Source organism: Falco peregrinus, chromosome 15 (assembly GCF_023634155.1).
Source record: "Falco peregrinus isolate bFalPer1 chromosome 15, bFalPer1.pri, whole genome shotgun sequence".
In the NCBI taxonomy this organism is placed as follows: domain Eukaryota; kingdom Metazoa; phylum Chordata; class Aves; order Falconiformes; family Falconidae; genus Falco; species Falco peregrinus.
In genome coordinates this window covers 1,993,079-2,020,024 of record NC_073735.1, presented here as the reverse complement: position 1 = coordinate 2,020,024, position 26,946 = coordinate 1,993,079, and the positions used below count along the sequence as shown (strand labels likewise).

Sequence of the window (26,946 nt, the reverse complement as noted above, 5' to 3'; positions counted from 1 at the left end):
GGGGAGCGGGGCGGGCAGCCGGGCAGTTTGGCTTCTTGCTGCCCCATTAGGCTCCTTTTCTTCTTCTCCCCTTCCCCCTCCTCCTCAGCAGTGTGTTCAAATCCCTCAGACAGCTACTGGGCACCGCCGAAGGGACCAGCCCAGGAGTGGGACAATAAAATCCCTGACACCACTGTTCAAGAGGCCTCGGGGGGGGGAAGGCCAGGCCAGCTGCACGGGTATAAAGCTGTCCCACGGTCCCGGCACAGCACTGCAGCACAGTTGTTTGCCAGGCTCCTCCAGCGCACTCCAATGGATATCACCATTCATAACCCCCTGATCCGCAGACCCTTCTTGTCTTGGTTGGCACCGAGTCGTATCTTTGACCAGATTTTTGGAGAGCACCTGCAGGAGTCAGAGCTGCTCCCTGCTTCCCCCAGCCTCAGCCCCTTCCTGATGAGATCCCCCATTCTTCGGATGCCCAGTTGGCTAGAGACAGGACTCTCTGAGGTAATCTTCCCTTCTTAATGCTCTTTGTTATTGCTGTACGCACGCCCTGATGGGTCTGGAGCTGGAGACCCATGCAAGCCGAAAGCTTAGAAGCTGCTTGTAGGTGGTTATTAGGAAAAGGCTGGGGAAAAGGGTGCTGCACTTGTGCCTCTGCGTTAGGCAAGAACCTCTGCATGCTCGGCTAATTATTTGTGACCCAGAGCAAGTATTGCCATGCTGTTCAGAATGGAGGCAAACTGAGCCCAGCGTGTGCGGCAAATGACTGTAAGAGCTGAGGGAGGGAAGGAGGGAGCCCCATTTCCCTTCCTGCTGCGCAAAACCTTCATCCGGCTCCCTCCTGAGAAGCAAATAGCCCAGGGGCGGTGGGCAGGGGTAGTGGGATCCTCAAGTCAGGCAGTGTGGGAGCTCATGGCTGCTGAGGAAAAAGGGGCCTATTTTAAATAATCACTGATGAGAAGAGCAGCATTTAAAGTAAGATACAGGACCCAAAGGTCATGAATCAGCCGTCTGCTTGCTTCAGGGGCTGAGCCAAGAGGCACAAAGTTCAAACAACCCTGCCTGCTCTGCAAGTCAACCGTCTTATTAACAAGTAACTTGTAGAACTATTCTAAGCTAAGAGAGTGAAAGTATTTTTGTTTTAATCTTTGCATAATGTTTCCCTTGATTTAGTGACCTGGTTCTGGCTGTCCACTGAAGTAGCCATAATAAGCACCACAGATAACGATGTCTGGCAGTCTCAGTGGAGAGATCTTCACAAATAATCTAGGAGGAGGAGGAGGAAGCACCTAGACTCCCAGGTCAAACTGCAGAATCCAGTAAGCATAGAGCTGGCCCAGAGGGCTGCCTCCACCCACATCCCAGAGCACAGCTCCAGGAGGCTCGTGTGCTCACTGGCCACGAATGCAGCAGGAAGGCAGAGAGAGCCGGCTCATGTAGCCAAGTCCCACAAACGTCTCATAAAACAGGCAGAAAAATCAAAATTCAATCTCGGGAAGCAGGAAAAAGCAGTGTTTGTTAGAGGTAATAAAGTGCAAAATGGAAGGGAAGGAGGTGAGATGAGCAGCAGGTGACTCGGTTTCAGCAGAAATCCTGCTGGTCAGGTAACAGAGGTGAGCAGTGAGGCAGTGCTGCCTCACCACTGACATGTTGTTTTGGTCACCTCCTTGTTTTGCAGATGCGACTGGAGAAGGACAAATTTTCTGTAAATCTTGATGTGAAGCATTTCTCCCCTGAGGAGCTAAAAGTGAAGGTGCTTGGGGACATGATAGAAATTCACGGGAAGCATGAGGAGCGCCAGGTACTTCTACTTTAAACTGTGCGACTGATAGTGTGAGCTTCCTCATCCATGGTTGAACAAGGAGACTGCAAAACAATCCTCTCCTGTGCTCATCTCAAACACTTCTCATGTTTTTTATCAACCAATCCTAATGGAAGATGCTCTATGCAACACACTCCCCCCAGCAGCTGATCCCAGACTGGGCAGCAACAGGGTGGAGATTTATTGCTGTTGTTGCATGAACCGTGAACTGAATTGGAAAATCATCTTTGAAATGGGCCTTTCTGGGCCTCCCTCTTTCTAGGAAGAGGCCAGGAATGCAGGGAGGCATTCAATAAGATAACAACAAACTGTAATAATTAAACCACATAACAAATCGTTGCATTGCCCTGTTCTGCTACCATGTGTCTATCTCTTCTTGGAAAAGGCCCAGTTTGTAATCCTTCAAGGTTGTCTTCTGCTGCCAGCCATACCACTGCTTGCTGGCTCCTGGACACCCGGGCAACTGGGTAGACCCAAGTCGAAAGCCGTGTCCAAAGCTGTATGTAGCAGGGTTTGCCAGTCCCCAACTCCTTCCCACCCCCCACCCCCCACCTCCTTGCCAGACGGAAACAAATACTCATGGTAAAGTAGCTATGTCACTGGAATTGTCAGCTCTAAGAGCTTCTGGGAGCACAGATCTGCCAGTAAGGAAAGACAGCATTACTTGTAGCTGGTGGAAGCCTGTAATTCTGACATAGCTTCTGCATTTTTTTTTTTGGCTGAGAAAATAACAAAGCACTATAGCAGAGATCAGGAAAAAAAGCCGTGTATTACCAGAGCTCTGGAGACCCTCAGAAACAGGTGTGGTTGGCACGGCATAGAGATGTGGCTGCTGCATTGGTTGGCATGACAGCATGCCGCTGTGTGTTGAAGCCAGTGGCTGGCACACACGAGGGCTGGAACGTAAAGCTGCCTCCTGTGAGCTGTGTACCTGCAGGCAGGGCAGCGTCTCGCTTCAGCCAGTCTTGACTCTGTAAAAAAGGGCATCTCATAATAAAACCTCTTTTAACTTTCTGAAAAGTTTTCCTTTGAGAGCTGGAGCTTCCCAAACTCAGATGTTATGCAAAGGGCCCATGGTTTAGGTGGAGCTGAGTGAACATTTCTAATCAGGGCTGTTCCTTCTCTTCTCCTTTTGAAGGATGAGCATGGCTTTATCGCCAGGGAGTTCAACAGGAAATACAGGATTCCAGATGATGTGGACCCTCTGACCATCACCTCATCACTCTCTCTGGATGGTGTCCTGACTGTGAGCGCACCAAGGAAACAAAGTGATGTCCCTGAGCGCTCTATCCCTATCACCCGTGAAGAGAAACCTGCCATTGCAGGAGCCCAAAGGAAGTAGCTGCTATTTAAAGTCACCCCGGGGGCTATTCAAGAGCACTTTTCATCAGATGCCAGCTATACTGAATGGCTACTCTTATTATTTATGCTGAGTAAGTTTACTAACAAATAAAAAATGAATAAGCAGTTTGTATTTTTTTGTTTTGAGCACTGAGAACAAGGAAAGTGTTGGGTCAAGAAAGCTTGTAAGGTTGTTGTGCAGGGGAACATACCTAGCACCATTCTTGCTTATAGCTTGAGTGGCAGGTGTGTCCAGGAGAACTTGTCATGGTGTTCAGAAACACTCTGAGTTTCACTTCGTGTACTCTGATGTTTTGCAAACATCTAATTGCATGAACCTTTTCCTTCAATGTTGCCAGAGGATTTCAGAGTGTTTCACAAGCAACAGAAAAGTTTCTCCAGTGGAGATTAGACTGGTCAAACAACTTCATGACAATCGAAACCCATTCGAAGTGTGGGTATTAGATAACAACTGCATGGAGGACAACTGTATCTTAAATCTCTAGCATGACTCATGTAATGGAGGAGCATCCAAGTGCTGCAACTGGTTCAGAGCGGTTGCACATGGAAACTGCATAGCTGCAGTAAACACAGATATATCCAGGGAGGAGGAAAACGTCCTGCCGTCATGGTACAAATCACATCACTTTGAAACTATGCTGTCAGTGCCCTTCAAACAATGAACAGGATCTGATGTCTACAGCATTAATCTGACTTACGCTAACATTGTTGAGTGGTACAAAACACTACTAAGTCCTTCTCAGGTGTCATCATCTGCTTAGCACCTCTCTTGTTCAAAGGGATATGAGCATAAAGAAAAGTCTGTATGACTGGAATTGAATTTCTGAAATTTCCAAAAGGGACAGACTGCCATAGACCCGTCTCACAGATATGACCTGTTTTCTATGTTCCTTATACCTGCTAAGACAAAAGTGATATTAGAAGGGATCAGTTTAAATCTCAAAAGAACTGAGAGGACATACTTCTTCCATGGCTTTAAGTGAGAAAAATAAAATGAGCAGTCAGTGATGTGAGGTCATTGTCAAATACCCCACATCCTACCTAATTGCCACGGTCTAGTGTTTCCTATTAGATGGTTCTAATAAGCTCTTCAGTTAAGGTGTTAGCTGGGCTTTGACTAACAAGATGCAGGGTAACTGGTGACTTGCAGTCACCTCTGCACTCAAAACAAACACCAGAAACACAAATGGGTTACAAACAATACAGCTTAGAAAGCAGGAAGAACTTCTTTTTTCATAATGCTACATTTGGCTTTAATATGTGACAGGGTTTTTTGCTTGAAGGATATCCTTGTGGCACTGCTAGTAGACATGCCTTCTGTTCTTCTGAAGGCACAGTCTGAAGATTCTCTCCACCTCTGTTGCTTCTCCTGCACCCTTCTTGTTCCTTCTGTGAGTGTTGGACACAATTAAAGAAAATGCTGCCATGTGGAGGCCTGTAGCCTGTAGCAGGACTGAGCAGTTGGGTTGAATGAAGGAGGTCCCAGCTTAGGGTGGTGGCCCAGAAATCAATGAAGTCATCATTCAAATCCTAAAAGAATAAACACAAAACCCCAGAGAAAGTAAGTGCAAAATAGTAAGAACATACCCGGGAAGTGCAACTGAGGGAAATAGTTTCTATAGAGCAGGGGTTTGTTAGGTTCAAACTCAGGAGCAAGAAATGGGAATTTTGAGTAAAAGCTCTTTGAGGATAAACACGATGAGGTTAGCTAGACAAGAATACTTGAAATGCTAATACCACTCCCTGAATGACTCGAAATACCTGTTCTGTGGTGCCACAGGAGCACAACTCCACAATGAGAAAATGACAGAAAACAATTCTGTCATCTCTAAGCGCAAATGGCATTCAGTTCCTCTTCAGCTACACTACAGCTCCAACAGACTGCATTTCAGTTCTGTGCGTGTACTTTTTATTCTCCAATGCTTTCCCTTCTTGTAATCTGGAGTATGTTGTTCCAAAGCAGTGAATACGCTGAAAAGAAAAACTCCCATTTAGCATGGCTAAATGTAAGTAAAAACCGTCTAACATCCTGTATCTTACAGGATGACCCAAGTATCTGCAATTGCACTAAGTGTAACCTAAGATCACAAAGCTCTGGCGATGACTTTTGGTTCATCATCTGAGCAGCAAATGAGAGTTTGACTGGAGCCACCGTTGTTACAAGGCGTAAGACTGAGTTTAAACAACAAAGCACTCCTTGTATCTTTACTCCTGTAGCAGCACTGTTGTAGGGCACTCATCAGAGAAAGGGGTGCTGGCTGTTGACTTTCTGCTTTTTTAAAAAACAGTAGGGAAGACGAGGAGCAGGGCTGCAAAAAGGGAAGCTACTCATGGGTGGCTTACCCCTGATGTATTGGTAGCTGGGGATGGAAAGGATAATGATCTGTGCGCATGACAAATCATCCCAACTGAGATTTGCTATTTCCACAATAAGGAAAAGCACAAGGAGGTACCTGGGATGGCAGTAGCTTGGGCTACACAATTCTCTAGATTCCGTACTGCTCTGCATTCCAGTTCCCCATAAGGGTTGTTGCTGAGTAATCATTTCTGTTGGTGGTGCACCTCCAGCCATGCTGGGAAAACCTGCAAGTGCTGCCCCAGTCCATCCACAGTTCTGCACAGCCAGTAGCATGAGGGGGAGTTGTACAAACAGGTCTTGGACACGATCTGGTGATAGAAATCAGTAACTCCCTCGGGCTGGGTCTGCTTGGATCTCAACAGCAGGTAGCGTGACAGGGAAAGCTGTCCCTTCCAACCCTCCAGTGACTGGAGAGGGACCTTCTGTACTTGGATGTGTGACAGAGACCATCAGAGAAGAACTGTGCTCCTTCTTGATGCCAAAATGACTTTTTAATATGTTTTTTTTGTTTTAATATGGTTTTGGGGTAGTGGTATGGTAAGTTATCCATTTTCCTGCACTGTGTTACCACATTTCTCAGCTTGGTGTTGCTGAATGCCTCAGAATAACTCACCCACCCCCTGAAACAAGGCGATTTACCCAAGGCCACGGGGGCCTAATGCCTGAACCAGCACCAGACTTCATAAACAGCAGCTGGCTGCTTGCCCTTCCCAATTTTAAGCCCTTCCACTGTCATTTTACCCAAATGACTCCTGAAACGCTGCCCTTGGCCCGTGCTGAGGGCTCAGAAATAGAGATGGTGACAGCAGAGCATGGCTGCTCCCTCACACGGCTCAGCCGGCAGCCCTGGCACCTCAGGGCCCGGGCCCTGCGGGGGCCGTGAGGGGCAGCGGCTCCGGGGCGGCCCCGGTGAAGGGCTGGGGCTCCGGGGCGGCCCCGGTGAGGGGCAGCGGCTCCACGGAGGCCCCAGCGCAGCAGCCGCCCCCCAGGGCCGCCCCCCGGCCTCCGCCCTGGGCCTGCCGGGGCCGGGCGCTCCGCCGGCGCGTCATGAGGCGGCGGCCATGGAGCCGCGGCGCCGCGTCCTGCTGCTCGGGGAGGGCAACTTCTCCTTCGCCGCCGCCCTCTGCGGGGCCGCGGGGACCCGCGTCGTGGCCACCTGCTACGAGAGCGCAGAGGAGGCGGCCGGGCGGCGCGGCGCGGCGGGCTGCACCCGGCGGCTGCGGGAGAGCGGTGAGGGAGCCGGGGGGGCCGGGGGGGCCGGGGGGCCGCTGCCGCCAGGCTCGGCCCTTCCCGCCGGCGGGAAGCGGCGCTGTGAGGGGGCGCGGTGCGGCCGGGCCCGTTCTCTGCACAGCCCTGCCCTGCTCCGAGCCCCTCGGCACACCGGTTGTGCCATGAGGAGCTGCGGTTGCCCAAGGGGATAAATCAGATGCCCTGAAATCTTTAGGGGCCGACATGGTGCTGACAGAAGGTTCTGGAAGAGAGCGGAGGGGCCTAGGCCGCCTCCCGCACCTCCTCCCTCAGGAGCTGCTGCGCTCACATGCTTAACAGAAGACTTTAATTGCCACTGTTACGGATTTGCTAAAATAATTTTAATAGAAATATAGAGGAATAAGAAATACATTCTAATGAAACAGTTGCACAACAAAAGCTGCGATGAAATCCTCTGTACAGCCCTGTACCAAGGCTAAGAACTTACATTTACTCAAAGAATGTAGGTATAGTGATTAGGTCATGTAACCATAGTTTGAAAGAAATAATTAATGAAATAACTGATGGAAGAAGGAGTCTGTTTCTCTAACTTTAACAAGGGGCCTGTTTATAAGTTATCTAGAGGGAGCGACTGAAAGAAACAAGAATAAGAAACAGATGGTTGACAAGGACATAAATTAGCTCAGACCAATAAGAACACTGCAAACTTACAAGACCACCACATTCCAGGCAAAGGGTGAAAATTACACCATGAGGAACACCTACGGCCTTCCTCCCAAAGACCACTGCCCATGTCCCGGAGACCCCTGCCCACAATTCTTGGAAGAATTAGTGCAAGTGCGAAGGACTGATAAGCTACTTAACATACGAAACGAGAGTATGTTAATGATTTTTGGGAAATACTATGTTTAGGCATGAATACTTAATGAATATGTATGAATAAGTTCTATATAAGGAGTATGATTTTGAACCATGGTGTGCATTGATCGTGAGAGGACTCAGTCACGCACCCGGCTGCCAATAAAGAAGTGTCTGCTTATCTACATCACACTAGTGTTGATAAGTTTTTCATTCTGAGATTTCGGTAACACCACCTTTCCTTAAAATTATCCACAATGACTTGTTTTTCCTTTCTGAAGGAGCTGAAGTTCTCTTTTCTGTGGACTGTACCAAGCTGACAGACTATTTTTCACCAGAAAAAAGAGAATTCGATTGTATTTATTTCAACTTCCCTCACTGTGGGAGGAAGGCGGGGGTGGTGAAGAACAGAGAGCTGCTGGCCCGCTTCTTCCGCAGGTGAGTAAACCCCAAGTAGTTCTGCCCTCACTGATTGCTGGGACATGGGTTTCTAGCTTTCCCGGCACTGTAACATTCCTGGCTGTACTAGCAGGATTCATCTTGTTCCCGGCTTTCCTTCCAGCTCCGCGGAAGTGCTGGCAGAGGCGGGAGAGATCCACGTGGCGCTTTGCAGCGGACAGGGTGGGACGCCGGCTGATCGGCCAAGGAGAGAATGGCACAACAGCTGGCAAATCGTGGCAGTGGCAGCAGGAGCTGGATTTATCTTGAGTAATGTTCATCCTTTTAAAGCAGAGACTATCCCTGGATATGAATGTACAGGCTACAGGTAACCATCATGTGTTAAAACCCAAAAGTTGGCATTCGTGTTCTTACAATGCCTAGCGCTGGTATGTTCTTTTAGTATCTTGTTTGCTGGAGGAACTCCCTTTATTTTTCCTTAAAATAGCTACAATTCTTTTTTGCCTCTATCTAAGCAGACTAGTCAAGATAAAAATGCAAGCCTCTTGCCAAAGTGCCCTCAAAAAAAGATTATCTTAGGATTTTAAAGTCAAAACGGTCCATTTCAGAACAAATGTCAATCTTGGCCTATAGACAGCAGGAGGACAGCAGTATGTGTAGCTGCTTAGCAGACAGTCACAGAATCATAGCATGGCTGATGTTGGCAGGGTCCTCCAGCGGTCATCTAGTCCTACCCTAGTGTACTCGAAGCAGAGATAGCTAGAGCAAGTCACTCAGAGCCGCTTTCAGTCTCCAAGAATGGAGACTGCACAACCTTTCTGTGCAACTTATTCCAATGTTGGACCACCTGCCCGATAAAATATGCTGGTGTTGCATTTTTGTCACCTTGTAACAGACCTGGGATTCAACAAGAGGTACGATAGTGTTACACAGAGTTACCTGTGCAGTGCTTACTTGTGACATCTTAAATAGAGGAAATGATCGATGACTTTGCTCTGCTTTTGTGTATTGTCAGGAGTCAAGATAAATCTTTCAGTGTAGAGGGTGCTTTAAACTACATTTTCACGCGAAGCACACCACTTCTACGTTTCAAACCTATGAGCTGCGAGATAGAACTGGAAAGCCGAAAAGTTTCTTTTCAAGTACCACAAGTGCTTACAGATAAAATTAATAGGTAAGTTTTATAATTAATTTCTGTTTGGCAATAACAGATGTGCTTGCTTTCGGTGGGAGTGACCAGCATAGGTGTGAGATAAAATGGAATTGCTTCACTTTTCCTCCTTTCCCCTTTACAGAATTTCCTGTTTCATTTCTTCTTCGAGTCTGCTTCATGTTGGCTTGTGGTTATGGCCTACTTAAAAATTAAGTCTACAGAACCAGAAACTTTATGGTTGAGACCAAGCTGCTGTATACTTGAACGCACAAATAAAGATGAAAACTTTAATCTGTTTTACTGTACTGTGGAAGAAACTCAGGAGCTGACTTCTTGTCTTGCTAATATCACAATACTAAGACTACATAGGATAAAAAAGATGTAAAACCTCTTAGGCGAACTGCTGCGGACTTCAGAGACTATCCAGGGCAGGCATAATTTAATTAATTTCTGCAGTTTGGTAGTGCCTGTGCTGAATGGAAATGGTGATGCTGATTGTGAAGTCTCATTCCTTTTTACCTGCAAAAATGCAATTCTTGATTGCAGCCTTTTTTTTTTTTTTTGCAAAAATTGCAAAGAGACGAACAACACTGTCCTGAAAATGTGTCAGCCATTGCAATACCTTTGATGAAGGACTTGGCTTATTCAGGTCATTACTAGAAACTAGCTTAATATCTGAGATTGTTTTGGGTAAACTGCTGCGCTCACATTGTGATCACAGGAAGGCGTTTCAAGGAAATCTGTTTAGTGGTGTCCCTAACTTGCATTTTTATTTTTCACAGGGGTTTCCTAGAAGTAAATTCAAATCATCCAGTACGGACAATAAAGGAGAAGCTCACTGCAGAGCTCAGCCAAGCCTTTCCTCTACAAAGCATTGACAACTGCCTTCCTCTGCTCCACCAAGGTCACCTTAATAGTGTTTGTCACTCAAATGTCTTTTGGATCGTTCTGAGCCCAGAGGAGACTCTAAGCACTGAAGAAATGCCTGATGGACTAGCAAATGCAGTTTTATTTTCCCATGTTGATTTTTGCAGGGACACAGATAAGAATGGCTGCGTGGATGTACAAGAGGGATGCCATATTTCAAAACAATATTATCTTAGACCTTCCCTCCTACCTTATGCTCAGGCAGTAATACAAAGAGGAGGCTTTCTCCCAGGGACACTTCATGTTCTTTCTGGCCCAATTTTCAGGAAGTGTCTTATCGCTCCTTCCTCCATGCCTGTTTTTCATGAGATGGTTTTTGTGTATGCAGTTAACAGGGGTACAGAAAACAGCTATATCCAGATGTTGGTGAATAACATTACAACCAGCATACATTCTCTTCACCAGACTGTTTCTGGCCTTAAACTGAATGTCAGTCTGCAGGAAGCAACGAGCTTTGAAACGACTGAGCTAAATGACTTTGCTGCTTTTGAACTTCAGCTTAGTAAAATTCAATACTTGGTCTGTGTGAAGATAGATGCTTCAGGCTCCTGTGAGAAGGGTTCCTGTGTGGGAGTTATAAGGACAGCTCATTATGAACTAGAAAGCAGTGACTTGGTTCTTGTCTTTGCTTCATTGCATCTTGACCTCCTAGCCATGCTGATCTGTGGAATATCTGACTGGCGAATGCTCTGGACATCAGACACACGGTTCCTCCATCAATTTCCTAGAGGAGAGTTAAGGCTTTTCAAGAGTTTTTCTCTCTATCCACCTTCCTATGTGCATGATGTCAGCTTTTGGGTTCCTGACGGGGAAGAATTTGATGAAATTGCTTTCCACACCATTGCTAGGCGTGTGTCAGGTGAAACGGTCATATCCATCCAGTTAATTGACAGTTACCAGCAGTCAGAGACAGGACGGAAGAGCCTCTGCTACAGGCTGACCTATCAGTCCTGTGACAAGGCCCTGAGCCGTCAGGAGGTGGCAGAGATGCAGCTGCTCTTTCGGAAGGAAATAAGCCAACGCTTGCGTGTAACTCTTCGGTAGAGCATTGCATGTTGTTATTGGGTGCTCGAGCAGCGTCTGTGCTTGTTGCCGATCTGGAAGGTGTGTCCTGCCTCCTGTTGGACCTAACACTGTGTGTTAGTGCGGTGCCCCTTACGAAGGCAGTGTGGGCTTCGAGTACTTGCACACATTCTACACATGGAAATTCCTGTTAATGAAGACCAAACACCTTCCTGTTCTGCATGTGTGCGATGAAATGTCATTTTAAAAAGCGCAGTCTTTCTGGACTAGGGTCCTGCGAGGCTGGACTTGATCTTCTTGCTGATGCCAATTCAATTTTCCTATTTTTGCTTGTGTTTACCCAGTGTCTTGTACTGCTGGCTGGACTTGATCTCCTTGCTGATGCCAATTCGATTTTCTTATTTTTGCTTGTGTTTACCCAGCGTCTTGTACTGCTGGCAGCTGCATCAAGTACACTGAAAGAGGGAGGATATTCCTGTTTCCAAAGGGTTGCATGCAGTCTGAGCCTTGAAAACTCTGCACAGATGCTCAATCCCTGCGGGAGGATGGCGTGTGTGGGTTGCCCCGTGCAGCCCGCCTCAGAAGGGAGGCCAGTGCCAGAGGTGCGCCCAGCCCCATGCACCAGCAGGCTGTTTTCTGAGTAGCTCATACAGGTGGGAATCCCAAACGGGCATTCTATTACTGGATCCCAAAGGATACTCACCAACCCTAAAAGATAGTTGTACCACTGGTAGTGTGTTAATAGCTACAGCAGATGTAACTGCCGCCGGAGAACTCCAGGAACAGACGGAGTGACTGGAATCTGTAGGATTACGCTGGGGAAAGGCAGCATGAACATGGTGGATACCACTAGCTCTTTCACAAAGGTTGAAGACTCTAAGGCTTGTGGTCACTGCTGGCCCTGCAGCGACTCCCAGACTGTGTGAGGTAATACACAGCGGCCGTAGGTGCTTAGAAGTGCTACCAGAGAGTAACACCATTAGACTCATCTACCAGTAAGTAATTCCTCAGCTGGAAACTACTCCAGAGTTCCAACAGCGGAGCCCCCTGAGCCTTCGGGAATGAAATAAAAAGTCTCCTATCAGCAGGTGCTGGAGAGTGCGGAGGGTCTGGTGTGGATGGGTCACATGGGTCTCTGCGATCGCCTCGGGGTGGGTGGGCAGGGGTCGGCCATCACCTTTGGGGTGTCTGCGAGCGCTGTGGGGAGGGCTGGGGCTGAGCACCGTCCCAGGGAGGCCCGGTCAGCCATCACTGTAGGGGCTGCGGAGGGTCCAGCCCTGCCGGGAGCCCGGAGCAGCAAGAGGGCCCTTTGTACTTGGTGAATCACACCACAATTTGGTGAGAAAAGTGGATATGTGAGTTTTTTTCAGGGGTGGGGGTGGGGTATAGGGTGATGGGGGATGGCTGGGGGTTGGTTGGTGCTGCGGGGTGGTCCTTCCAGGGGCTGGCCTGCAGTCCCTCTGTCCTCTAGGCAAAGGAGCGGGGGCTTCTCAGTCCTGGCCGCATCCTGCCTTTGCAGCAGCTGCTGGTGGAGAAGAAAGAAGAGGCCTCCATTGTGTGCGGAAGGAACTGCCAGGCAAGAGCGAGTGAGAGGAGGAGCAGCAGCGGGCTGAGGAAGGGGCAAGAGAACGGTGCTCCTGGGATGGGGAGCTCCCCATCTTCGGGGCTGCGGTCACTTAATGCATCCCTGGCCCTTTGGTGATGTTTTCTGTGCCTCTGGACCAGGGACTTGGCTCGCTGCTGTTCCTGGGAGTTTTTGAAGCTGCTCCGGTTCAGCATTGGCGGGACTTCACGGAGCTGCCTCAAAACTCCTGTCAGTGCCTTGATGTCGCTGCCTGGCTGTGGGGGCTCACACCTTCGAGGCAGGGGGATGGTGGCGGAGCGCGGGGGGTTGGGGGCTTTGGGGATGCTTTCCCTGCCCTGCTCCTTCCACACCTGCCCAGGGGAGGCAGCCGCTGGCCCTCGGGCTCCGGCGGAAGGCGTTTCTCTGTTCTGCCCCCCCCCCCGCTCCTGCCCCGGCCCTTCGGGGTCCCGGGGAAAAGCGCCCCGCTGTGCGTGCCCCAGGGAGCGGCTCCCCTGCGCGGGGCCAGCCCCGGGCTGCAGCGGGGCGGGGTGTGAAGGAGCGGAAGGCGGGGGGGGCGAGGCAGCCGCGGGGCGGGCCTGTTGTCGCCGCTGCCGCCGCCGCCCGGGCGGGGGCGCTGTGTTCCGGCCGCGCAGGCGGGCTGGCGGCGCGGGCCGTGCCCACACCCGGCATGGCGGCCGGCGGCGTCGGCACCGCGCTGCTTCCGCTGGCGGGCGGCAGGAGCGGGCTCGCGGCTTCCCGTACCCGGCATGGCCGCCAAGGGGGCCCGGCAGCGGCCGCGGGCCGGCGGGGGGCAGTGAGGGGGCCCGGCCACGGGGGGAGGCCGCGGAGGAGGCCCGGCCGGAGTAGGTGGCGGGGCCGGGCGCCGGCTCCTTCCCCGGGCGAGACGCGGCTGGGTGGGGGGGCCCGCAGCGCCGCGGGGGTGCCGTGGGGGCCGGGCTGGCGGCGCCGTGGGGCTGGGGGGTCCGTGGGGCTGGGGAGGGGGTGGCCGTGGGGCTGGGGAGGGGGGTCCGTGGGGGCAGGGCTGGCGGCGCCTTGAGGCTGGGGGTGTGTTTGCTGTGGGGCTGGGGGGGCTCTCCCCCGCTGTGTGTGTCGGGGGCGGGGGCCTGCGGGCTGGCAGAGCCCTTGCTCAGGTAAGGTGAGGGGCGGTGGTGGCACTTCCTCAGGAGGGGACGGGCGAGGTGTGAGTATACCTGTCAGTTCTTTCTCTGTTGTCACATTGCTGGTCCCGAGCTGCCTGCTGAGTCGCTCTGGTGGATGGTTGTGTCGTTTCTTTCGAGTAGACCCTCTGGGAGCAAAGCAGGACAAGTCTGGGCCCCTGAAGGATCGACAGCCTTCAAGTGTCTCATCTCGGCCAGGTTCTGCGCAGCTCTCTTGAGCAACATCTCTGATTGCGATGAGACATTTAACTACTGGGAACCGGTGAGTGGCTTTCTCTCCTTGGGGACACTTGGGAATGTGTAGTTGGCCTGTGCACATGCAGGTTTATCCAGAACCTTGTGCTAACCTCTCTGTTTCACAGAGGAAATTTCTTAGTCAAGGATTTGGAGATGGGGAGTGCAAAACTGTCTGCTCTGTGCGATGCATGTTAATTTTTTTATTCTCCATTTTAGACACACTACCTCATTTATGGAAAGGGGTTTCAGACATGGGAATACTCTCCAGCCTATGCCATCCGCTCCTATGCTTACCTGTGGCTTCATGCCTTACCGGCCTTGTTCCATGCTAGAGTTCTGCAAACTAACAAGGTAAATCAGTGGGACCTCCTGTTGTGATGAATAAACATGCCTTGAGTCTGTGTTAAACAGCTGCTTTCTTTGTTGCCAGAGGTAAGAGAATTAGTGTTTACAAACACAAGCCTCCCTGTAAAGATTTGCAAGGGTTTGTGAGCTGACTCAATGGGATCCAAGGAAAAGTGACTAGGAAGTAGCAGGAAAATGCTGTCCCAGAGGGGCTGGTAGTTCCTTGTCCTTTTGAGTGTGTGCCGGTTTGGGGATGGTTCTCTGGCAGCCACTGGCTCTTAGTCACCCCTGTGAGTTTCACCCCGATGCTTTAGAAGCCCATATTGTTTTCTGTGCCAGCTATCAATGACCGTTTTGATTTTTCCCCCCTGGTAAACTATAAAAAATAAATAAATCAGTATTTTACAAGAGATATTGCAAACTGAACTCACAGAAATGTGAAAGAAGCAGCATAGAAGTACATTCTGCTTGGGTATCTATTGCCATGCTTGGCCTGTATCTGCACAACAGAGAACAAAGACAGGTAGTTCTGGTAAGGTCAGTGGGCTGCGTTTGCTTTCTGTGTTGTAAAGGACTTCAGTGTTAGAGGGCTAGGCTGTGAGCTGCCGGGATCTTCAGATCCCTTGGTGTGGGATCTGGGTCTACAAGAATAGGCTCATTTACCACTGACAAACTTGCTCCATCCTGCTCGGAACTTTTGTTCTCAGGACCAGCTTGTTAGTAATAGGTGCATAAGCTGTGTTGCAAACCTTGTTCAGACTCCGAGTATGTCTCCTAGGTTCTTATCTTCTATTTCCTCCGATGCTTCCTGGCGTTCCTGAGCTGCATTTGTGAGCTCTACTTCTACAAGTGAGTATTAGAAGCTGTCTACAGTGAATGTTTTTGAGCAATGTGAGTAATACACTCAGTTACCGCCACAGGAAACACTCGGAATCTTACGTGTAGACGTGTCTGGTAAATTGGGCTGCTTCACAGTGAACCTTAAAAATATGTGTTCTCATGATAACTTAATGAAATATTGATCAGAATTCCACTGTTAGGACAAAATTGTATTCTCAGATCTGCCACCCACATCTTCACTCCAGCATTTTGTTGACTACGCTAGTTTTCTCACTGATACCAGCAAGCAGAGTGGGAGTGTTGTAAACTGAGCTCTTCTGGAGGAGAGACTGGTGCTGTGTGTGTTTGTCAGAGTGAATTTTAGTGGAGTGCATTGATTGTTGCTGTCTAATGTATGTTTACATTCACTAACAGCAGTAGGCTGAACATACAATCATCCCAGCTAAGCTGAATGTTTATCTTTACCTGCTGCTTCTTCATTTGTGACTTTCAGACTGTTACCTTGCATGACTTTTCTGTTAGCAATAGTCTGGTTTTAAGAATGTGAGCTGTGGCTTTTTGGATGATGGCGTTTTGTGAGGGGTGAAAATCTCAGCTGGACTGATGTTGCTACAGAGTGTAGGCTTCCTGACTTCCTGAGATTTGCGCAAGTGCAACTGACACTGGTAGAAGCCAAGTCTCTTGTAGTTTTGCACTAGTGTAACTTAGAAGGATCTGAAATCCCAGACTAGAGACAGTCTGCTCTTGCAGTTGCTTCAGTGGCTGAGTAATGAGAATGACCCACCTTAAAGCTCTCAGGATACTCTGTGGATCGTTTGTGGTTCTGCACACATTGGGTACTGATGTTCTATGTGCTGAGGATATTTTTGTGGTATCTAGTTCTGTCTTCCTTCCTTAGGGCTGTGTGCAAGAAGTTTGGGCTACATGTGAGCCGGCTGATGTTGGCCTTCTTAGTTCTCAGCACTGGGATGTTTTGCTCATCTGCAGGTAAATTTGCTTAGCGATAACACACACAATTACTTTGTTCACAGAAACCAAAGACAGGTCCAGAGAGAAGAAAATGCACAGCACTGAAGTGTCTCTCTAGGAATCATTTGTTATATTCTGATGCAGGTATTTCTCATGGCAGGTGTGATGACAGAGTAAGTGTTGATTCAAATTATGTTCCCTGCATCACTCTCTTATATCTTTCCATTTCCAGGGCATGTTTGTTTCCATTGCTGCCTCCAGTCTCTCTGCGATGGGCCATGCCTTTTAAACAGGGTCTTGGCCTACCTTCCTTGAGCATATTTTAATCCAAGGAAGGAGGGTCCTATTTTGGCATTGTCTTTTGCCTTTGTGTCCTGTCCCCTCTAGCTGCTTGTACGTATTTGCCTAGGCAGTCACTGTAAGACTTATAAAACACCTGCTGTAGGTATTGAATGAAGTGCAAAGAGAGACTTTGAGCAAAGGTTTTTCTGTATTGTGCGCTTACAGAAACTTAGAGGGAAATAGCACAACTTATGAATGTTGAGATTTCCTATTTTACCCTTTTTTTGTTTATGGTGAGTGTAGAAGGGACTTCCCTTCATTGTTTTTGCAGTGTCATAGGTCTCCTCATTCTTCACTTCCCACCAGTTTGCCCAGTTGTTTCAGAGACTGTACCCAGTCAGCTGACATCTTCTGCTGCCACTTGAGGTGGCTAGTTTCAATTTTTTCATCACAGGAGAATATGGAGGGTGTGCAGCAAGTGTTGCAAGTGGTAACCGTGGCTGCTGTCAGCTGGTTACCACTGCTGAGTGCCATCGAGGAAAGAGGCCTTCATACTTAAATGAAGTATTTCTGGTCTTGGCAGAACAAGAAAAATAATCCTCTCTTACTTTTGCTTTCACTGAAATGAGAGTGTCAAGTACAGCATCCTAGCTCCAGTGGAATGAATGAGAGATGATTAGCCTTGTCTTGGTCTCGTGCAGTTCTCCCACTGTGGGAAAGTTGTGCTAACCCCTCGCTTTCCTTGTGTTGCAGCTTTCCTCCCAAGCAGTTTCTGCATGTACACCACGGTGATTGCCATGACTGGCTGGTACATGGACAAGACCTCTGTAGCAGTGCTGGGGGTGGCTGCTGGAGCCCTTCTGGGCTGGCCCTTCAGTGCAGCTCTTGGGTAAGGAGAGGGGGGCTCAGGAGTTTTGCACTTTGTCAGTTGTTTCTTGCCTGGTTGGGGGGAATGTAGGGGCTGGAGGAAGAAACTAGCAGGGAGTGATCTGCCAGCCTTGTCCAGGATCGTTGCTACAGGCTTCCATAGCCTGATCTCTTTGCTTTTGAAGAACTTCGGGTGGGAAGATTTCCTGACCCTAATACACCGAGAGTAAATTCTGAGTTGGATGACTGGCATAGGGAGTAGAAGCAGAGCCTGGTGAAGTGGTGGTTCTGTTCCAGCTACTGCTCTGCTTGCTTTGAAGGGTCAGGAAAACCTGCAGTGTGGAAAGACAGAGACTGCAGTTGATAGCTGGTCTCTCTTTCAGGCTTCCTATTGCCTTTGACTTGTTGATACTGAAGCAGAGGTGGAAAAGTTTCCTGAACTGGTGTGTGGTGTCACTGATCCTGTTTTTGGTAAGTGCCTGTAACAACACAAAGAGGGAATGGACTGATCTTGTAATAAAGGGGTGGGTTCCATTAAGAAAATCACATGGAGCTTTTGGGCAGCCCAGCCAAAAGCTTCTGGCACTTAGATGCTTTCTTCCAGGTGCCCTTGGTAGTTGTGGACAGCTATTACTACGGGAAGCTGGTCGTTGCACCTCTCAACATTGTCTTATACAATGTCTTCACCTCTCACGGACCTGATCTCTATGGTGAGTTTAAGGTACCAAGACGGAAAAGGGGACTGGCAGTTTTCTTGCTACTGTCTTGCTACCATCACACACCAGGTGGTGATGGCCCATCCTTTTTCTGACGCACTCCTAACGCCATAGCAGCCTGCAAGCTCCACCGGGCTGGCCGCTCCAGCTTTTTGCCACAGGATGTCCCTCTCGAGCTGGGAATCCGCAGGCCACTGTCGCATTTTGCCACGCTGTGACTTGAGCTGCTTTTGTTCGCGTTCAGGTTCTGTAAGCCATTGTGAGATGTCTCAGCGTCACAGCAGAGAGCTGTTAGTAGCAAACGTGTCTGGATGCTAGGCGAGTGCAGTGGGCGCAAGTGATGCACGTGTGTTTGTCATATTTAATCGAGTTTTTGACTGTTGTTCCTCACGGTCAGGGTGCAGAACCTTGGGAAAGTGGGTGACTGCAGAATCCATAGTTCTTCTGGTTCACATCAGGTCTCTGCAGACCTCCTGAGTCCATGCTGTGCCTTGGGAATCTCCTTGCTTATTGGCCTGGGCTTTGCTGGCGAGCAGGATCTGAGGTTACCTTAAAGGCATCTAATCTGCAGACAAATCATCGGTTTCCGAGAGGTTTCATGGTACTGGCCATTTAGGATTATGTGTGACTCAAATCTCTGGTCTGAACCGTGATGGTGACACTGTGTTGTTTGTTTGGGAGCTGCCGCTGCACTAAGTTGTTCATGTCATGTACTTCTAGAGCTGAAAAGTATTATATTTCTAGCATGGCTTCAGAGGGGCTGGGAGAAGCTTCAGGGAGCTTAGGGTGCAGGGTCCCTGTGTCATCGCTGTCATCTGTTTAAGCCCTGTTGAGATATTCTAGGAGGGATTTAGTAGCTGTTAGCAGCAAGTCTTTCCCTGGCAGAGCCCTGCGGGCCATATTTGTTGGTTTATTTGAAGGGCTGTTCTGTGTGGTGCTGAGTGGTGGTTTGTGACTTGTGCAGTGGCACAGCAGGGCAGCAGCTGCTTTGCCATGGTTCTTCACCTCTGCAGGAAGGCTCTGAAGCCTGTTGCTGTGAATTTTTTGTAGGTAAACTCCAGGCTCTGTGTCTGATAAGTTTTGGCGTGGGTTTGTGCCTGACCTTTTCCACACTGGTGCATGAGTTGTTTCCAGAAGCCTCCAGGGACCAATCTATTCTGAAGTGTTTTATTCATAGTGACATTCATATAACATCCTCAGGCTAGTAAAAGAGCCTGCTTGAAATTGCTCTTTAATACAGCGTGGCCAGGACAACGCTGTGTGTTTGGAGAGCTTCAAAACACTTGGGAAAAATAACACTACCAGGGGAGATGAAAGGCTGGCCAAGCCCTTTTGGCTTTGGAGCTGGGATTTCCCAACTTTCACATGATGGGAGCAGAAACTGCTGGAGGTTGCAGAGCCATCAATCTACATCATCTTCAGTGTAAGCACTGCAGTATTTTTCTTTTTGCCTGCAGAGTGGACTTCTGGAGACAGGGTTCAGTTGTTTTTTTTTAATTGTCGTTAGCAATACAGTCCTTCTGGATAAATACATCTGTGCAATGAATATCTCCTTGGGGTGATTAGGTTTCTACAGTAGCTACTAAGTGTATATCCCTAAGCCTGATTCGGAGGCTTTGGGATGTTTTTGTGTACCTGTGTTCTAAGAACACACAATTTGTAACAAAAGTTTTGTCCCACTTGCTGTGATCAGAGCCTTTGCTGTGACTTGCAGTGCAATGGCACTTTGGGAAGCTTAGTTCAGTTTGGGCGGAATGTGCTGGAGCTGTTTATGTGACACCTTGCTCTGTTGAGTCCTGGTTCTTAAATAGAATGAAAATAAATGAAATGCAGAGAGCAGACTGTTTATTATACTAGCATTGAATCAGACTTGCTTAGAATGAGGCCTGTGACTCATGATCAAATTATTGTGGCTTAGTTACTGCTCAACAGCTGAGCTACAGTTCCTGTCTGCGTGCAGGCTTTTAGCCTGTGACAAACATAGGGTGGGGCACCTTAGTTTAAACTTCTTTTACAACTCTTCTGCTTTGTCCTGAACTGTCCTCACCATTGCTGTGTTCAAGCTGCAGCACAGTAGCTTGTAAAGTTCTTTTGACTTGTGTGAGTTTGATTTCTAGAATTGCTGCCAGAGCCTGTTACAGAGCGCAAAGTTCAAACCAGTTTCTGGCTCAGTGTCTGACAGTGCTTCCAGTTGGTTATCCCCATGAAACCATAGTGCCGTGAACTGACTGAGGCACAGAGTTCTTCCCACTGCTTTCATCAGTCTCTCTCCTGCAGCCCACATCTGCTCAGCTCTAGCATGTGGGATACTTGCGGGAAGTTAAGTCTTCTGTCATGGTCTGAAAGCGATGCTGTGGAAGCATGTTCCCATCAGTACTGTGCGTGGAGAGTTCTTTAGTGTCCCTCCCTGCTTGAAAGATGTTCTGGGCCAGGGCTTCTTGTATGCCATGGGGTTGTTCTTTTTTTACATTGCAGTTCTTTCTCAGATCATCTTGAGTTGTTGTGGATAACAAGAATAAAAGCATTTTGCCCTGGAGGCATTGAGACTGAATGCCTCTGAATGGGTGAGTCATCATAGTGACCAAACCTATTGCTTTTTGCCTGGTGTCTGTGAACTATTTAAGTTGCCTGTGTAATGCACTGTTCTCTGATTTTTTTTTTCCTCTTCTTTTTCTCTCCTCACTCAGAGAAGAAAACCCCTCACTGGAGAAGGAGGGGAGGTTCCAGTGCATAGTTCTTAAGGGCAATTCAATCATGCTGCAAAAACATCTGAGAAAGTAGCCTTTTTGTTAAAGCCGTGCTACAGACCAGCTGATCTCTTTATTAGTAGAGTCCCTCAGGACACCTCTGGGCCTTTAAGGCTGTATCTGGATTTTGGAGGAGGTGTGCTTCCTGAAATGTCTTTCATTCCTGAGACACTGGCTACCAAATCAGAGACCAGACTGGAGAGTGCTAGAGTGCTGTGGTGAATCTCCTTTACTTTCCATAGCAGCCCTGGTACTATCCTTTAGAGATTTGGGACCTGGCTGTGCTGTACAGCTTCATTGTAGCCAGAAAACATGGGAGGGTAGCAGTTTATATCAGTTTAAGAAGCTTTCTGTCTCATCCTGGCATCTTAAGTGATAAAGTGGCTGTTATTTATAGCAGTGGTACTGGGGGAGCAGGCTACGGAATCCAGTTCCAGTCCTCTTTTTATGTAAGGAGAGGCCTTGGTGCTCCAGAGAAGCAGTTACTAGAGTGGCCTAACCAGTGTTAACCCTGCTGTAAGTCTTTAGAAACCTATGCTGTTGCCTCAGGAGAGAATCTGGAGGTGACAGAGCTGGGAAGAAACCAAAGCCCCGTTTACACATTTTTTTTCTATATGTCCCCTGGAATATTTACAGCGTGATGCCCCAGACTGCCTCAGGTTTTGCCTCACAGACGTATCCTAGTCAGCAGCCTTGGTTTCTAGGAAGGGTAGTATGCCTCAGTCCTAACATGATCTGCTTTCTGCATGTGTTCAAGATTTGTCACAGTGATTATTTGGAATTGCAGTCCTTAAATATGGAGAATCACCAACAGAGTTTAGAGAAGGAGGAAGGGACGTTGGCCCTATTGCAGTGTTGCCATACAGGTAACTGTCAAGTCCATCACTTGACATGATCTTTCAATCTACCGTATCCCCTATTAACCCTTTCACAGGCTGAGGACTGTGCTCATGTGGGACTCGCAAGAATTATGAGGCAGGTGGAGGGAGAGAGAAGGTGAATTTCTGATAATTCACTCCCTTAAGGCTCCCCTACTTGTCAGAATCCAAATCTGTAATTGCTTGCAGTGCTAATAGCTAAAGGCTTCCTAAATGAACCTCAGTTGCTTGGACTTTGCCTTGGTAACTCCAGCGACATGTTTCTGACGTGATTAGTGCAGCTTCTAATCATATTTAGCTGTAGGAGTGGCAGCGGTTTCAGGTTTTCCTTGCTGCTTTTCAGTTGTCTGATTAATTTCAACATGGACCCTATTTAAGTGGCTCTGATTGCAGGAAATCGCTGCGGCATGTGACACATGTCACAACAGTGCAGTGATTAAAGCCCCCGCGTGTCATTTACTGACTGATTGAGCTAATCACACTGAGAGAGTGGGAAATGTGTGGAGAGGAACTGGCATTCCTTATTGTTTAGGATTTTAAGCATCCTGTATTAAGAATCCAAATTAATGACAGTTGGATTGGAGTTTTTTTGCAATTTTCATCCTTCAAAGCTTGCAACAATACCCAAGTGTGTCGTGTTAGGAGGCAGAGTTGGCTTGCTCCTGTTTGAAGCTACACTGAGAACAAATTGAAGGAGGGACATTTTAAATAGTGTTGATTTGAAGGATGTACCAAAAATAGCATCTGGATGAACTTCAGTGGCTGAGTCTTTGTTGGGGTGAAGTGTGAATGTGAACTCTTTTTCTCATGTTCCTTTTTCTGTTTCTGCCAACGTGAAGTATACATCATCACTCCAGAATTACTATGAGTTCTTACTAACGTTGTGTGTTTTTGTGTAGTTCCTCTGTTACTTCTCTGCAATTAGAAAGAATGAGTTGGGAGTAAAATTTCCCAGTTTTACAAGTTCCTGCCTCTACTTTCTTGCTGCGTAGTCTTTCTTAACACAAGGGTGAGTTCTGTGTCGCAGAACTCTGCTGGGCAAGCCTGACTGTTAGAGTGGCCTGCGATTCATGAGCAGCAGATGTAATACTGACTATGACCTAGTGAAAAAGCAAGGAGAAAAATAATTTCTGGAAAGGAAGACAGTGAAGTTTCAGGCATGATTGTGAGATACCCTGTTGCCTTTGTATGGCTATTGTCTAACTCTCATGCTACTATTATGGCAGTTTTATGGGTGAGGGGCAGAGCCGTGAGACTGCTTCAAAAATATGGTTCAGGCTCATTTCATGGGGCTGATCCTTTGTCCGGCTGCAAGGTCCTCTGCACCCTTTCCATTTTTTTGATTCCAGTATGCTTGCAATGGGGAGAATTGATGTCTGCTGCTGGTTATCTCAGTCTGCGTCAGGCAGAGAAAGAGCAAAGCTGCTGTTACATCTAGATGTCATACATGCTTGTATTTGAAAACTCCTGTTTCCTTTTCTCATCCTTTAGGTACAGAACCCTGGTCCTTCTATTTCATCAATGGTTTTCTGAATTTCAACGTGGCATTTATTTTGGCGCTGCTTGTGCTGCCACTGACTTGTCTCATGGAGTGTCTGCTTCAAAAATTTCATGGTGAGTGCAAGACAGCTGTGAGAGCCAAGCACAGACAGCCCAGATCTCAACCTTGTTGCTAAAGGGAGAGCCTGCCTGCCAAAGAGCAGCTTTCCTTTATTGGAAGTGAAACTAGATTCAGGGAAAGTTTTTGGAGTAAAAGGAAAGTTCCTAGAGCTCATTACTCAGTTCAGTATTGACCCCACAATGGAGTTGCTGTGTAGAAAGAACATGCAGTGAGATGCATCTACTTTAATGCTGTCTGCAAAAGGGCAGAAACATGTTTTTCTCTTTAGGGATGATTCCTGTGCTCCCTGCCTGCACCTCAAGAAAAACAGTGTGTTATCAAGGCTGAACTACCCCTACCCAAAGTAAACTTACCAAGTTGTATGGTACATAACCTTCAGCCAGACATGCAAATGCATTAGAAATAGCCCTGTCAGAAATCTTCAGGGGGAAAGAAACTGTGTACCTATTGCTGTTGCCATCTTCAGCAGCTGGAAATGGTAGCCATTAGAGTTATTTGGGCAACCTGTTGCTGGCTTTTCCATTGTTACTTTTTTATACCACTGCTAGAATGTCTTCTGCAGCAGCTTGAGAGAACAGAGTTATTTCCATTTTGATTGTTGGGGTTGAGCCTACAAATAGGCACCCTCTGGTCTCTGCTGCTCCTGTTGGGATTGAACCTGGACTCTTCTGCGCACCATGAAAGGCACTCATCAACTCGTAGGACTGAGCCGTGGTAGGACAGTCTTGCTACCCTGTGCTTTGGGAAGTGTCCCCGTGGGTGCAGATATACTGAGAGTAGAGAAAGGAGGAACCAGAATATTCCCTACTTCACATTGGGCTTTCTCTTAAATAAAATGGCATCAGTTTAAATACATGACATCTGGCAAGTGACTCTAGAGAGGAAGAAGTCGTTGAGGAAGTGTGAATTCTTCCTGCTGTCTTCTCAAGGAAGATTCATTAAGCATCAGCAGCAGCCTCCAGATTCATCAGTCCAGTGCTTTGCTCTCTGATTTTTTTACTGAATACAAGAAACAATAACATCATAATCCTTGCTGAAAATGTATGTTAACAGGTATTTGCTGATATCTGTTCCTTGGATATGACTGACATACTGTCAGTAACCAGTAAAAGCTCAGTAGGAGATCCTGTAAATGCAGGATTTCCTGCTGTTCACTTGGTGTTCTTGTACTTAACAGCAGGAGCAATTCTGCCAAGTGCTTTGTTCTTATTGTCTGTTAAATGTCGTTAGCTTAATTGCTTAACTCTGCTGTTGGGAGTAACAAGGGGGCAGAAAAAGGACTGAAAATTGTCAGGCACTGTAGAACCTTCCTCAGTGTGACTAAAATTCAGGGTAATTGTTGTTATTTTTGAATCAGTTATTTCCTCCGTTAAGCAGAAGGTGCCTGAGAGACCTCTCATGCTGTTATTTTTGTAATGAAGCAATGAAGGTTGTGGAAACTTCAGCTGCTAAACAACCATTTGTAAGTGGAAGGGTAGGTCCAGAGGAGATACTTTCTGATCTTTGTGTGTATAGCATAATACACAGCAGGAAATCTAGTACTTCTGACAACCTGTTTAGACATGTCGATTCTCCATGTTTTGTCTCTTGCTTGGATTCGGTAATGCTGTCTGTTATTTTCTGCTTTTGGTCATCTAAAGTCTGTTGAAGTTGTTAGTATTGTAGGAATCTATAAAACTGCTCTGATCAAAATTCTATACTGACTGTTTGGACAATTACCTGGATTTTAGCAACGTGGCTGTGTTTGGGTCTGAAGGCCATGGTTTGGTCTGAAGAATGGGCTTTTAAATGTGAGATGTGATTGTGCAAGAGGGGGAATAGGATACATCCCTCGTTCTTACATTACTACTTGGCTGAGCGTTTGTTTCTTCCAGTTCAGAATCTGGGCCGTCCCTACTGGCTGACACTAGCTCCTATGTACATTTGGATCATGATTTTTTTCAGTCAGCCCCACAAGGAAGAGAGATTTCTCTTTCCCATCTATCCCCTCATCTGTCTCTGCGGTGCTGTGGCTCTGTCTGCTCTTCAGGTAAGTTTGTGGAATATGTTTTTTTTAATGAGCTCATACCTTTAAGAAATCATAACCGCTAGCTGACTTCTTTAAAGTCTCTTCCCAAAGTTTGGGGACATCTGCAGAATATCTGTGTCTGTGACACAATCTACAGTGATTGCACAGTTCAGGACTGTCCTATGCATAATTCCTGATCAGTGCCTTTAATCTGTTAGCTCCTACAGTTTTCATTTTTGAACCATGTTTCATGGATAGGTGTTGAGACCCTTGAAGCAAAGCACACAGCTGTTCTAATACTGAAGTGTGTGTGTTGGTGATTTTACAAGTTAAACCATAATCTTCCTCTGCAGGTTGATTGAGATTATGTGGAAAACTGTTAGCCCTCTGTAAGATGTGGCATAACAGCAAAATTATTTGGGATTTCCCTCGTGCATGTCACACAGAATGAGCTCATCTAATAATCTGGGATTTCAGTGCAGAGTGCTTAACAGCCCAGGAAAAAAAGATCAAATGTCATGGCTTTATAAGATGATCACATTAGGAACTTGTCTAGGATTGTATGAAGTGATAAATGATGATATTTCCTTGCCACTAATTATTTCACAATGACTTTGAGTTGTTCTCCCATCCCAAGTGGGAATTTCTGTTGAGGAGCAGTTGTGATGTTGTAGTGCCCATACAAAACAACATCCAAGATCTGTCATGAGGATTAGGAACTTGCTTATAGCATTGTGTCTCCTTCAGCTGCTGCTAAGCAAGCTTTAAGGGGCATGAATGTGTGTAGGAAATGCATTTTGTTGTACACTACTGGGAATCCTGCGCTAACTCAAAAAAGGAGAAGAGATCATGTTTAGACATCAGGACATTTGAAGAGCCAGAAACTGGATCTTTAGTAAATATCACTTGAAACACTTCGTAGAGTAAAGCACTGATATAGGTTGATATAAACCTTCCCAAAGCTCAAAATTGCTCATCTTTCCTATGTTAAAGAGGTGCAGGAATGCAGTCACTACTCCCTGTTAGAGCCTGTTCCAGCTGTTTGACCTCATCCTGCTATTACTTCTCTGTCCTATTATGCATCACTGCTGGCTGTTCCTATCCTGGGCTCCCCACCAACACTGCCTGCACCCCTCAGATCACTCTCATTGTTCCCCTGGTCAGTTGCTGTTCTGACTGTTGACCCCCCATCACTGCTGATGCCTTGCAGTGCTCAGCTGGAGCACCCCAGATGACTTTCAGTCCTTGCATTCGTACAGGATCAAGCTCTGTAATGTCAGCAGTTTCATGGCTCCGACCGAGAACTGCTGTGTGCTGTCAGGACATTCATCAGAAGGCAATAGTGTAGGACCTTTGCCAGATACGGCTTTGGGAAAATCTGGTGTATATTCCTGGCCTGCGTATTTTAACACTGATTTTGTCCAGTGTTTAGCATCCAGCTGAGAATTTAGAACTGATCGTCCACTAGTAGTACAAGCTTGTCAGAGTCTGCTCCTCCAAACCACATGGATCTGGCTGTTATGGGAAAAACACAAACCAGACAAGAGGAAGAGAAACCAGATTAGGATAGGAAATGAATAATTCCTGCAGAAAGGCA

At 47.5% G+C, this 26,946-nt stretch overlaps 3 protein-coding genes across 8 annotated transcripts in view; all 3 read left to right on the top strand.

The window, feature by feature from the left end:
- The first annotated feature begins 6 nt into the window (after positions 1 to 6).
- Positions 7 to 3,274, top strand: CRYAB (crystallin alpha B). Its single transcript, XM_005236602.3, has 3 exons — positions 7 to 489; positions 1,664 to 1,786; positions 2,946 to 3,274. Exons 1-3 carry the CDS (start codon positions 292 to 294, stop codon positions 3,147 to 3,149), a joined length of 525 nt encoding a protein of 174 aa, XP_005236659.1. The 5' UTR covers positions 7 to 291; the 3' UTR covers positions 3,150 to 3,274.
- A 3,230-nt stretch (positions 3,275 to 6,504) lies between these two features.
- Positions 6,505 to 12,186, top strand: FDXACB1 (ferredoxin-fold anticodon binding domain containing 1). The gene is made up of 5 exons (XM_055819411.1): positions 6,505 to 6,758; positions 7,877 to 8,033; positions 8,158 to 8,361; positions 9,010 to 9,168; positions 9,930 to 12,186. Exons 1-5 carry the CDS (start codon positions 6,590 to 6,592, stop codon positions 11,116 to 11,118), a joined length of 1,878 nt encoding a protein of 625 aa, XP_055675386.1. The 5' UTR covers positions 6,505 to 6,589; the 3' UTR covers positions 11,119 to 12,186.
- A 762-nt stretch (positions 12,187 to 12,948) lies between these two features.
- Positions 12,949 to 26,946, top strand: part of ALG9 (ALG9 alpha-1,2-mannosyltransferase) — a 78,243-nt gene continuing 64,245 nt past the window's right edge. For 3 of the 6 annotated variants that reach the window (XR_008749911.1, XM_055819421.1, XM_055819419.1), the window contains exons 1-10: positions 12,949 to 13,524; positions 13,963 to 14,101; positions 14,293 to 14,427; positions 15,200 to 15,270; positions 16,160 to 16,248; positions 17,266 to 17,401; positions 17,763 to 17,850; positions 17,984 to 18,089; positions 23,212 to 23,334; positions 25,216 to 25,370. Coding sequence is in view for 5 of the 6 variants with exons in the window: in XM_055819421.1 (XP_055675396.1) it covers positions 12,968 to 13,524; positions 13,963 to 14,101; positions 14,293 to 14,427; positions 15,200 to 15,270; positions 16,160 to 16,248; positions 17,266 to 17,401; positions 17,763 to 17,850; positions 17,984 to 18,089; positions 23,212 to 23,334; positions 25,216 to 25,370 (1,599 nt within the window). In the remaining variant the exon portion in view is untranslated. Of the gene's footprint in view, positions 13,525 to 13,962; positions 14,102 to 14,292; positions 14,428 to 15,199; positions 15,271 to 16,159; positions 16,249 to 17,265; positions 17,402 to 17,762; positions 17,851 to 17,983; positions 18,090 to 23,211; positions 23,335 to 25,215; positions 25,371 to 26,946 lie in introns of those variants that run through there. The other 3 variants (XM_055819418.1, XM_055819420.1, XM_055819422.1) reach the window with 3 other exon arrangements.